The sequence below is a fragment of the Lichtheimia ornata genome (assembly GCF_029851405.1).
Source record: "Lichtheimia ornata isolate CBS 291.66 chromosome Unknown scaffold00052, whole genome shotgun sequence".
In the NCBI taxonomy this organism is placed as follows: domain Eukaryota; kingdom Fungi; phylum Mucoromycota; class Mucoromycetes; order Mucorales; family Lichtheimiaceae; genus Lichtheimia; species Lichtheimia ornata.
Window position 1 is genome coordinate 17,173 of NW_026695372.1, and position 12,014 is coordinate 29,186.

General features: G+C 43.5%; 3 protein-coding genes across 3 annotated transcripts; 2 read left to right on the forward strand and 1 right to left on the reverse strand.

Moving 5' to 3' along the window:
• Nucleotides 1-2,026: 2,026 nt before the first annotated feature.
• On the forward strand, nt 2,027-3,967 carry O0I10_009146 (uncharacterized protein; the record flags this gene model as incomplete). The annotated part of the gene is made up of 8 exons (XM_058489143.1): nt 2,027-2,285; nt 2,451-2,522; nt 2,582-2,718; nt 2,771-2,836; nt 2,895-3,095; nt 3,156-3,237; nt 3,294-3,499; nt 3,560-3,967. 8 exons carry the CDS (start codon nt 2,027-2,029, stop codon nt 3,965-3,967), a joined length of 1,431 nt encoding a protein of 476 aa, XP_058340024.1.
• Nucleotides 3,968-4,045: 78 nt separating this feature from the next.
• O0I10_009147 (uncharacterized protein) lies at nt 4,046-5,990 on the reverse strand (the record flags this gene model as incomplete). The annotated part of the gene is made up of 7 exons (XM_058489144.1): nt 4,046-4,513; nt 4,569-4,782; nt 4,839-5,129; nt 5,184-5,413; nt 5,480-5,661; nt 5,716-5,900; nt 5,956-5,990. 7 exons carry the CDS (start codon nt 5,988-5,990, stop codon nt 4,046-4,048), a joined length of 1,605 nt encoding a protein of 534 aa, XP_058340025.1.
• An 849-nt stretch (nt 5,991-6,839) lies between these two features.
• O0I10_009148 (uncharacterized protein) lies at nt 6,840-8,911 on the forward strand (the record flags this gene model as incomplete). Its single annotated transcript, XM_058489145.1, has 3 exons — nt 6,840-7,034; nt 7,757-8,026; nt 8,873-8,911. 3 exons carry the CDS (start codon nt 6,840-6,842, stop codon nt 8,909-8,911), a joined length of 504 nt encoding a protein of 167 aa, XP_058340026.1.
• Nucleotides 8,912-12,014: the final 3,103 nt, after the last annotated feature.

The following is a 12,014-nucleotide window of genomic DNA, read 5'->3' on the forward strand; positions in this document are numbered from 1 at the left end:
TCATACACAGAATTTAACTTTGACGCTGATGCTGATGCTGCTTCATGCAGCTTTATGATCATCCCATCTGGTTCCAGCACTGTTATGATTACGAAAAATAATGCCCGAGCATGACCGACCGAATGTGGGGGTTTTAGTAGGGTTTGTTGTTGTAAGATTGGAATTGGGGCCACGCTTTGTGTACTAGAAGGTCTTGGCGGTTAAGGGCGGATTATCAACCAACACACAAAGGGGATGATAAATGTACCTGATTGACACAAAAGGAATCCCCCCAACAAGCCCTAGAATTATTTTTTATACATATTGCACACCGCACACACACACTCATACTCTATTACTGGTGCTCACACGCATCCATCATCATCATGACGACCTCCTCATCTTTATCACATCGACACATTCTCTCCCCACAAAAGGGATTTTCCACCATGAAATTCCTCTTGGCAGGGATGGATCCAGGTTAAGGATGATGACTGTCATACCATTTTACTATACATCAGCAGAGGCCATCACATCACCTGATATTTGGGTTGCTATTATTATTGGGTTACATACAAACAAAATTGTGGCCGTGCGCACACAACATACCAGAAAGGCCTTTGCACACACACAGCGCATGACAGATCATACAACGTATGCACATACTTGACTTTGTGCATCCTGAACTAGCATGAAGGTATGCAACAGTAAGGCACGGTCGATGTAAGGAGGCTACTTGCAGCATTAATTCACGACTTGAGGAAGAAGAGCAGCAATGTCGTCGTTGAGCCGTTTCATCTTACAGGCATCAAGGACATACCAAGTTGTTGGAGGAGGATGAAATCGACATCATTGTCAAGCAGCATGTTGTTGGTCTCATGATCGATTCAATGGATGAGGAGAAACAAGGCGGACATGATAACGTGCAGGTTGTCAGCACTCATTGAAAAGAATGGGTTCCTTGATCCTCACATAAAGCTCCCGCATATTGTCTTCTCCGTGCTGTAGGATTAAGTATGTCATGGATACCGAGAATGATCTGATGTGTCCTTTCAAGCAATAATGGTGTGATATTGATATTTACTGCATCACCCAAAAGCAGAACAATGACAACAAACTTGATTACAAACACACGTTGTGATGTATCTATGTGACATTGTCAACTTGGGCCATCAATTTGATGGAATACACACCCCTTGAAGCACATACTCACACGGTGACGCGAGTCAAACCCTGTCATGTACACCCATTTTCCTCTTCTTGTCTCCCTTAGGGATTATCCTGTGCTCGGAGGTTGACGTTGGAGCAAATATCAACACCGCGTGTATAGGCTTGGGAAGAAGGGACCATTTGCAGGATCTCTCCTTACTAGGGTTCATTCATATGTATCACAAAGAAGATGGATTCATTGTTGTTGTAGCAGTGGTGGTCTTATTGATCTTTCATCATCGCACAATGGTGATTTTCTAATTTTACAACTAGCAACCTTGTTGTTGGTATGGAAGCCATAATCCGTTTATTATGAATAACCATATTAGGCTACTTAGGAGGGGCAATGATTGTAAGCGAATAGCTGTATTATGACTACATTGTTGATGGCTAATCCTTTGTCACACAAACTTTTTTAGTCGTAGCGAGATAAGGCATTACTGTTTCATGCAAATAGTAGTAGTAATAATAGAATTGGAGAAGGCCACATGTTGGGTATGTACTAGTTGAAGGGTAATCCAAGAACCTGGGATGCCATGTTGTAAGTGTACAAGGAAGATCATCTTTGATTACTCATCCTATTGTCAACAGCCCGATCACTCAGCCCAATGAAGTGATGATGTTATCATCCAAGTAGTAGTAGTCTTCAAAGCGATTATAGTATTCGGTCATTGTGACTGCAGCGTTATGGGGGAATGCTTTATTCAAAGACACCTTTGTGAATTGGATATGATGTCGGGCGTGTGTGTGTCTCTTTTTCTTTCTTTACTCTCTCTCTGCTTTCGTTGTTGGTTTCAACGTATCTGTTTCCACTGTATTTGTCATCCCTTGATTCAGCATGGCTTCCGAAAGCAACCATTCACCCGACCCACCAGAAAATGCAGCAAACTCATCGTCAACGACAACTCGTTCTCCATCGATGGTGCTAAGCATAAAGACATTGGAACAGCAAACGAAGCCTGTCACCATATCCCGAGATGCTTCGGTCCTTGACCTCAAACATGCCGTGCAAGGTGTCTTCCAAATCGAATCCAATCGTCAACGACTTATCTTCCAAGGCAAAATGATGAAGGACGGTCAAAACCTGGCAGAGTACGGTACGTTTCTCCTCATCTATACCCAATCCCTTTGGCCATACGAGTGGGGGGGGGTTTGCTAGCGATATGGGGTAGTGGGAGGCTGCGGCGATGGGAGCGGGCACACACACACACACATTACATATATTGTATGACAAAGGATACTTATGCATGGACGAATTATAGCCAATCTCGATACAGGCAAGGTGGTTCATTTAGTGGTGCGTCCTCCTGGTGTACAGGCTAATCCACAAAATGGTAATTGTTGGGGGCGAAATGGGTTCCACTATGAATGAGATATTGATTGTGCCCGTTAGATGAGCCTCGTCCACAAACCAGCAATCGACGCACTTACTCACGCGGTATGCCACGATTTCCATTTATGAATGGTGGTTTCCCTATGATGGAAGGATACACATTCATCACTTTGGATGTCGGTGATCGGACCAATCCAGTAAGTGGTTCTTTGTGTGCCATTATCCTCTTTGTGTACTAATCCATCATAGCTATCTTCATTGATGGAAGGATTGACTGGACCACTTAGTGCATTACGGGCCACCAGAGATAGCACTGTAAGTGTGTGTGTGTATAATGATTATGAGAAAGACCAATGCTAACTATCTTGTACAGACTTCCACATCAGCTACCAATAGCACCTCAAACCGTAATCGGGATACGACGCCATCAACCACTGCATTTTCAACCACACTTCCTAGACCACAATTCGAACATCAACATCTTGGATCAAGAAGTTCATCTGATCTCGGCTCCAATAATACAACAGAGAATCGATCATCATCATCAACAACAACACCTAATACCCAATTTCCGGTAAGTGATGAGGAGGGTTTTGGTACAATGATGTAAGGCTGTTAATATGATATGGATTAGGCGTCGGTTGAAGTGCGATTAATGCGAACTATGGGATGTATGCGAAACGTGAGAACGATCCTGGATACTCCAACCAATCAAAGTAAGTGGAACGGTTAAATTGTGAGGGTGATCTTTATTAACGTTGATGCATTTCAGGTATCTCTGGCATTGCAACCACATCCAGCACATCACCTGAAGTGGCTAATGAAATACGAGCAAGACTTCGAGGGAATGGCAATAGTCAAACAGCAGCTGTGGGATTGGTATTGGACGAGCTGGCAACATTAATGACGGATGTCATCCCCCGACTACGAGAGATGTCGAATGCTTTACGAGCTGGTGATCGTGTGGCTAATAGCGAAGTAAGTTTGGAGGGTGTGATGTAAATAATTGTACGATTTACTTACATGTGCTTCTTATAGGAAAACATGAACTTGTATCGACGTGTATTACGCACGGCACGCATTATCCAGGGAATGAGCTTGATTTACCATTTCTTGGGATCCGTCTTAGCTGCTGCTGATATCAGTCCTCGTCGTACCCGAACCAGAACATCCTCGTCTACAACAGCACAACCTGCTCGTTCTGATATAACCACCAACCAACAACAAGCTAACACCAATACACCAACACCCTCTAATACGGACACTACGACGACTACTACGACTACTACATCTACTAGCATAGACCATGATGGGGGATCCGAACAAGAAGCTCGAGGTGTCAAACGTAAGAACGAGGAGGATCACCATAGCAACGCAGATGTCGGGGAAGGATCATCGTCTGATTCACAAGAAAAGAAAGGCAAAGCTCGGAAAGAAAGCGATTAAACCCATTATACCTTGTACATTGGAATAAAGACACATCATCACCATCATGTAAATGCATTACAATTTATTATTATTAAATCATCTTCGTCTATGGTACGAATCATCTCTTGAACGTTTCCTATCGTCATAACGTCGTCGATCATCTCGATCACGTGAATGCCTTTTTCTATCATCATCATCATAATCCCGTTCTCTCTTGCTACGAAAAGCCTCCCCAAGATGATTTTGTTTCCCTTTGCGCTTCTCACGTTCTTGCTGATCAGCCTCAGCTTTGCGTGCTCTTGGATCAATCACAAGATAGTCATCCACCGTTTCACTACGCTGCATCAAATCCTTGCCCTTTCGATCCTTGTCAAAAACAAGCTTGTGAGACATCCATCCTTCGTCCGTTTCCTCCTCGGCATCGTCCTGGGTAGTGTCATAGCATGATTCACAGTTGGGTACTAAATGTAGCTTGCATGGAGGTCGCTCTGGTTTCTTTGCTGATGTAGTCTCAGGCTCTGCAGTTGACAACTTTTTCTGGAATGCAAGCAGCTTTGAAAAGGTCTATTGAAGATGCTTTAGAGAATTGCCCACCATCATCACCTTCATGTCAACTTACATCATCAACATCCTTCTTTTTTCTCTCCTTGACACCGCCAACCTTTGCAACACCTCGCCGAGCATACTTTTCACGTTGTTGTTCAATCAATGAAAGCTTCTTCTTCTTCCCAGTATCACGATCTGCCCATCGACCCTCGATTTCATCCCGTCGATCTCGTTCCATTTTGCGAATGTCTTGCTTAAGCTTCTCGTATTCGGATAAAGGCTCCGATCTAAGTAAATGCTCATTAAAACACCATCTTCTATACACGTATCCCATATCGCTTACTTTGATGGTTGTTGTTCTTCTTCTTGGTGGATTGGTTTCTCTTCTTTGTGCTTCTTTTTGGGTGGTTCCTCTGAAATGGGTTGTTCAGGCTGACGCTTCTCGGGTTGAATAGTTGTCGTAGACTTGTCATCCTTTTCCTCCTTTGGCACAGGCACCTTTTCTTCCTTTGGCACAGGCACAGCCTTATCCTCGGGAAGGAAATCATACGCACTCTTCTTTTTACTCTTCTTTGGTCCTTCCTCGGGCTCCATTTCAGCTGCTTCTTCACCAAACGATAGCAGATTCAATTTCCTAACCATGCCATTAGCCATCCAGCTTTTGGTATAATAAACAAGAGACACTCACTTTTTCTCTTTCTTCTTTTTCTTTTTGGCTTGTTCTTCAGCAGCAGCCTTTTCCATTTCTCGTGCACGTGCCAATTTCTTTTCTCGTTCGGTGATGCGTGGTACGATATCATCAAATGGATTGAGAACGATCTCGGTTGTCTTGACCTTGGGTGGATAAAGCGGCCTCTCGTTCACATCCACTTCCATCTCGCCCATTTGAATAACGTTGTATACAGTGTCACCAACAACCTGAACAAACATTGCTTATAAGAAAAAAAGGATCATGTTGGATATCATCATCTCCAATTCACTTACGCGTCCAAACAGTGTATGGGTCTTGTCAAGCTCGTCAGCACGATCCAACGTAAAGAAAAACTGACTGCCAGCTGTGCCTTCACCAGTATTCGCCATACCAACTAGACCACGTCGGTTGAATCGCAAGCGGGAGTGGTATTCATTGGGGAATTCGTCCTCGTCCTCATAGATCGATTCGCCACCTTATACAAAGCTTTAGTCAATGGACACACACAAATGGCTGATGCTCTTATTACCTTGACCGGTACCAGTGGGATCGCCTCCTTGTACAATGAATCCGGGGACAATGCGGTGGAAAATAGTATTATCATAGTATCCTTCCATGCACAGTTGGATAAAGTTGCGACATGTCTTTGGCGTCTCCTTGCCCCATAGCTCAATCTCAATGTCACCAGCTGTAGTATGCAGAATGACCTTGCCGCTGATCGAGATTGGTGAGTCGTTGAATAAAGCGTTCAATTGAAGAATAAGCTTACTTTGTGTGTGGCTCAAGTGTGTATACACTAGACATGTGTGTGGAAAAGAGGAGAGATTAAAGAAATGACAGCAGGAACTACAGCTGCTGGATACATTAGCACCCGCTTGTTTTTGGGTGGCAACACAGTGCATGATTTCTACACTCCTCCATGGAAACGCAAAGTTGACCAGCTATACCATCTCGCTAAATATGCATGTAAATGATTGCATCCAAAAGCTAGTAACTTTAGTACGAGTATTCTTGATCCATTGATGGTCACTTTACATTGATGCTTGGTCCTGACGCTCCTCTTCATTATGCCTTGAGTTTTTCATTTGGTTGTACTTGAATGATAGTCCAACAGTTGGGAATGGGAAAGTGCATGTGGAAGAGATTATGAACGAACTTCACATATAGTACGCATACTGCTGTATGTATACTGATTGATGTACTCTTTGTTTAAGCATAGCTCAGTCAAATCAACTCGGGTCAAGGCAATTGAATCATGGAAGTAAATCTTTGGAGCAGGAGCATTATTCCCATGCATTGGAATAGACAACAACTGTGATTGGGAGGAAGTAGTTATCAGCTGCTAATGGTGACTTCTCGCTAGATAGTCTATAAAGTATCATCCATTGATCCTTCCAGACATGCAAATGGGCTGTGTTACACAAACACAACCCTCTGTATCTTTGGCTCTATCAGGGTCCAGTTACATGACAATGTACAAAGACCATCTTTCATATAGCATCATACATAGAGCATATGCAAAACATAAAGACGCCTGTATCTCCGAACTTTACAATCAAACGTATGCTTTTTATTAGAGCAATGTGCTCGGCTTGGCCAACTGCACCTTGGGTGCCAGTTTCACGATCAAGCTTGCCAATCCCAGATTTCGCAATGTCGCCACCAACCAAACTGGATCTGGGGGTCGACCTCTTCGACGACGACGACCCAAAAAATATTTTTTGGGCTAGTTGCGACATTGAACGTGAAACTTTCACACAAGGTGCTGTTGGCCAAGCCGAGCCCATTGCTCTATTCAAAACCCCACGTTGCATTGTAAAGTTTGGAGACACAGGCACCTTTACGTTTGTAAGCGTGATGCTATATAAAGAGTGGTCTTTGTTCATTGTCAAGTAGGTGGACCCTGGCAGAGCAAAAGATGCAGAGGGTCGTGTTGTGTAACACAGCTACGTTTGCATGAATGAAAGGGTCAATGTATAATTACTTTATAGATCATCTAGGAACAGGCATGTATTGCTAGCTAACGGCCACTTTTATCCAATCATCATTGTTGCGAGATCCACTGCATGGGAACGATGCCCCTGCTCCAGACATTCATTTCCATGATTAAAGTAGGTTGATCCGAGCTGATTTGACTGAGCTGCGGTCAAAGAGAGATTACATCACTCTGGACATAGAGCACGCTCGATGTAGCTCAACCGATGTAATCTTGTGTGAGCGTAACTCAACCAAATCAGCTCGGATCAACCTACTTTAATCATGGAAATGAATGTCTAGAGCAGGAGCATCGTCCACCTACAATAGAATGCACAAAAGTTGGGAATGCACAAAAGTGGCTATTAGCTGCCAATGTATGACATCAAAGTGAGGGTTGCGTACCTTTCATGCATTGTCCCTGAAGTCCTGACTTTTTAGCTGAGTTACCCAAAGAGGTCCTTCTGCATCTTTGGCTCTCCAGGGTCTAGCTACTTGGCAATGAACAAAGATCACTTCTCATATAGCATCACGCTTACAAACATAAAGGTGCCTGTATCCCTAAACTTTACAATCAAACGTGGGGTTTTTATTAGAGCAATGGGCTCGGCTTGACCAACTGCACCATGGGTGCCAGTTTCACGATCAAGCTTGCCAATCCCAGATTTCGCAATGTCGCCACCAGCCAAACTGGATCTGGGGGTCGACCTCTTCGACGACGACGACCAAAAAATATTTTTTGGGCTGTTTGCGACATTGAACGTGAAACTTTCACACAAGGTGCTGTTGGCCAAGCCGAGCACATTGCTCTATTCAAAACCCCACGTTGCATTGTAAAGTTTGGAGATACAGGCACCTTTATGTTTGTAAGCGTGATGCCATATGAGAAGTGGTCTTTGTTTAATGTAAAGTAGCTAGACCCTGACAGAGCAAAAGATGCAGAGGGTCGTGTTGTGTAACACAGCTACGTTTGCATGAATGAAAGGGGCAATGTATGATATCCAGTAACAGCTCATCATTGGCAGCTAATAGCCATTTCCTCCCATTTCCAACTTTTGTTCATTGTATGACATGTGAACAATTCCCCTGCTCTAGACATTCATTTCCATCATTCAAGTTTCTTGATCCGAGCCGATTTGACTGAGCTACGCCAAAACAGCAAACATGAAAATACTTGGAAGACAGACCCTGCGAATGTCTCCGTCTTTCAAACTTTTGGCCGCTCCCATTCCAAATTTTCAAATGAAGCATGAAGTCTTTATTAGAAAAAGTTGATCAGCATGCTCGAGAGCACCCTTCTGACTAATTTTCAAGTTGGAGGTGGGCAACTTCGGGGCGGTGGGCCGTCCACTCTTTTGTTGCCGTCATCCACCATTTGGGCCGCCCCCCGCATTTTAAAACTTCACAATGAAGTCTGCGTCTTTTAAATGAATGAAGTTGATCAGCATGTCCCAGCAAACCTTCTGACAAAGTTTCAGGTTCGAAATGGGGAATCCCAAGATAATACATAGTATTTACATAAATCATGAATCCGGGGCTGTCCTCCATTTCCGACTTACATAGTAAACCCACATTGCACCCTCCCATTCCAAATTTTTCAAATGTACATGATGTCTTTTTTAATACAACATTGATCAGCATGTCCAAGAGCACCTTGTGTGAAAGTTTGAGGTTCGAAGGGGGAAATCTCAACATCAAGGTTTGATGTACAGTGTTCATGCATTTATACAAGAGGTGTCCGACCTCTTTAATTTCCCACTCCTTCCACTCCCACAACCTCTTGTCTCTAGCACTGTGCCCCATTCAAGTCTACAACTACCACCTGCAAACGATTGTCCTGCTTCAACCCACCATGTCAACCCTACAACTCTCTTTATCCAATCGTCTTTGACTGAATGGCAAGTCCATGGCGTGTGCACCCCACGGCAACACGCGCGCTTCACTACACCTCTTGTACACCCCTCTCCCACGACCAATCGTAACAGCATTCATTGCAGCAATTGCATTAGCAAGGCCTTTACTTCATTGTCCCTAACAGCGTTCTTTACTTGCAGCAACTTGCCTTACAGACTTGTTCACGTGAACAGCAGATAGCCATTGTATAGAAGCAGCTTTATTTACGCGTAGCAACATTGTTCAATACATACGACTTCTTGTTGATATAGATATGGATCTGAATAATGGTTTGGTGTATGGGATGGAAGGAATCGGATATACACAACGCATTGAGAACGTGATGTCTACTTTGGATGACACCATATCAGCCATCAATACAAGCAATCTTCAGCTGGTTGAGCTGCAATCGAGCATGATCAACAAAGAGAGAGTGGCCGAGGATCGGATGGAAAAGGAGGCATATCAACAGCAATCACTCGGGCTCCTTTCTACCAACATGCTGGATTTGGATTGGTGATGGTGGATGGATGGGTGGATGCAATGAGAAACATGGTGATTACTTATCACGTTGTCAGAAGGGATGGATCATATCATGTGGATACGGCTGAAGATGATGATGGATGGGATGGAATTGACGAAAGGTGTTGGTATTGGAATACTCGAGTTAATGCACACAGCAGCTATTTCCAATCATGAATGAAGGATGTTTATGGCGGCAGCAACCAAGAATACAATGAAACATCCCCTGCTTCCTCTATATGATACACTGCCCATATCGTTTTCAAATTGCAATGCTGTTCCTGTATCGTATTTACTTCATAAACATTCACACTACAATATGCTATTCTTCGACTTTCATTGAATGATGGAATTGGATTGAACATTTATGTATAAGGGTATTGTGCTATCAACCTGTATATGCAAGATGTGGATCACTTGGTTGGCTTCTGGGTTGAGGGGAGAGGGATAGAAACGTGAAAGTTGGAAAGAGGGATCAGATCATTTGTATCATCGTATGTATCATTCGCTAAAGGTTCATAGTTCGCATGCTAAAGCGACAAAGATTGATTAAAGCATCATCGTGCTTTATGCTGTTGAGCTTTATCAGGAACAAGGTATGTATGAAATGCATTCATCATGGTCCCGCGGTGATTGTCGTTGCCATGGTTATCATGCATTACATAATCGGAGGATACAGCAAACCAAGTAGCAAAGAAAATAGCATCGTAAATGATGACGCTTTCTCGGCGAATAGGAGTTTCGAAGATGGGATGGTCTAGGAAAATATGGCTGGGTGCTCGGATCAAGGGTGCACAGATCTCGAACAGAGGCAAAATGACCGCCGGCTGAGATTCATCTTTGAACCAAGAGCCAAGTATAATGACTCTAATGGTGTTTGTAAAAGTAGGCCATATAGCAGATGACAAGCAAACATTCCTTTGAAGGTATAGGTCGTATTAGGTAAAGATATAGATGATATAACGATGGTACCACGTGATGCAAATTGACATAGTATGATTGTGTGGTGGCTGCAAAGCTGAAAGATCGAGGTGGTTGTTCCACGTGGAAAGATCTTTGCGTCTACCCGCCATATCCCGCCACGAATATACCACATGTATTCATTGCCTTTTGATATGATACATGCATTTCAATTAGACAATGTGTAATCTTGGTCATCAAAACGTCGGGAACCAAGCGATCCCGGTAAAGATGTATACTTAAGATTGCCGTGTGTACGTGTGCATGTGCCACAGCGAGCAAAAGGAATGAGGAGAAAAAATGGTAGCTGGCTGGGAACGCCGCATTACCAAATCAGTCGCACCTTTAACATCCCTCCGAGAAGATATAGACATCATGTAGTTAGCCACAGCAAGCAAAAAAATGATTGAACGTGAGATAATTCATGCCGTACATGTTGTGTTTTCAGAAGCAGTGATGTAAGTGTACATGTAGAGCGAGCTTTTCCGAATGAATCACATTGACGCAACGACCATTGGATCCAGATATTGGGATTTAGCAACCCATAGCAACCCATAGGATCCCTTCCTCGCTTGTTCGCATATAAGACCGATAGGCAACTTAACAAGGTTTGGTGGTTTTGGTTTTATGGATGTTTGGATTGTTCAAGGTTGTCAAAAATAACGTTGCCTTGACTACAAAAGAGTATAACTTATACGAAACCGCCTCATGTTTTAACCTTCAATCCTCACTTATCGGGCTTATACGGAGCAAATCGGGTTGCTGGATGTGCCTCCGAGGAAAGAAAAGCACCAAAAAATGAAGGTGTGTGAGTGTGGATGTTGATTGGGGCAGGATAGCTTCAAGATGAATGAAAGATGTGAAATGTGAATGGTATTGGGATGTGCCATATTGGGCGTAAGGCAAGTAGTTGGGTGATGATTGCCGTGTGAAAAATCATTCTTGTGGCTGTGGATATGAAGAACAAAATCAATCATCTTTCCGATCATGCGGGGTGCACAAATGTGAGGAGATAGGCAAAATGGGTGTTACTAAGCAAGGTCCCTTTGGTCCCTACGAGCTCACCCAAATATGTAAATGGGAATTTGCTTAGCATTCCCGCCCAATCCCCTGCTTGATTTCTCCCATCAGCAACACCATACCCAACATACCCATTCCCATCATCTATCCTCATACAGACATTTCAAATGCACATGCACAGGTGCGTGGAAATTTTCCTCACATGCCACTTTCCATCATTCACAGCTTGTGTGTAAAGCAACCAGCTTTTCTCCGTTACGTAATGCAAAGAATCTCGCACACTACATTCACAGACACCGGGACCCTGGCGACCCTACTTGCTCAAAACATCGGGTTTATTATATGATACACCTGTGATCAGGTCACCTTTTCCTCTAAAGATTTCCTTGATTGTATTATCGTGCACGCTGTATCCCAACCAATTAAGGAACTACCCAATGCTGATACACCACATAGGTG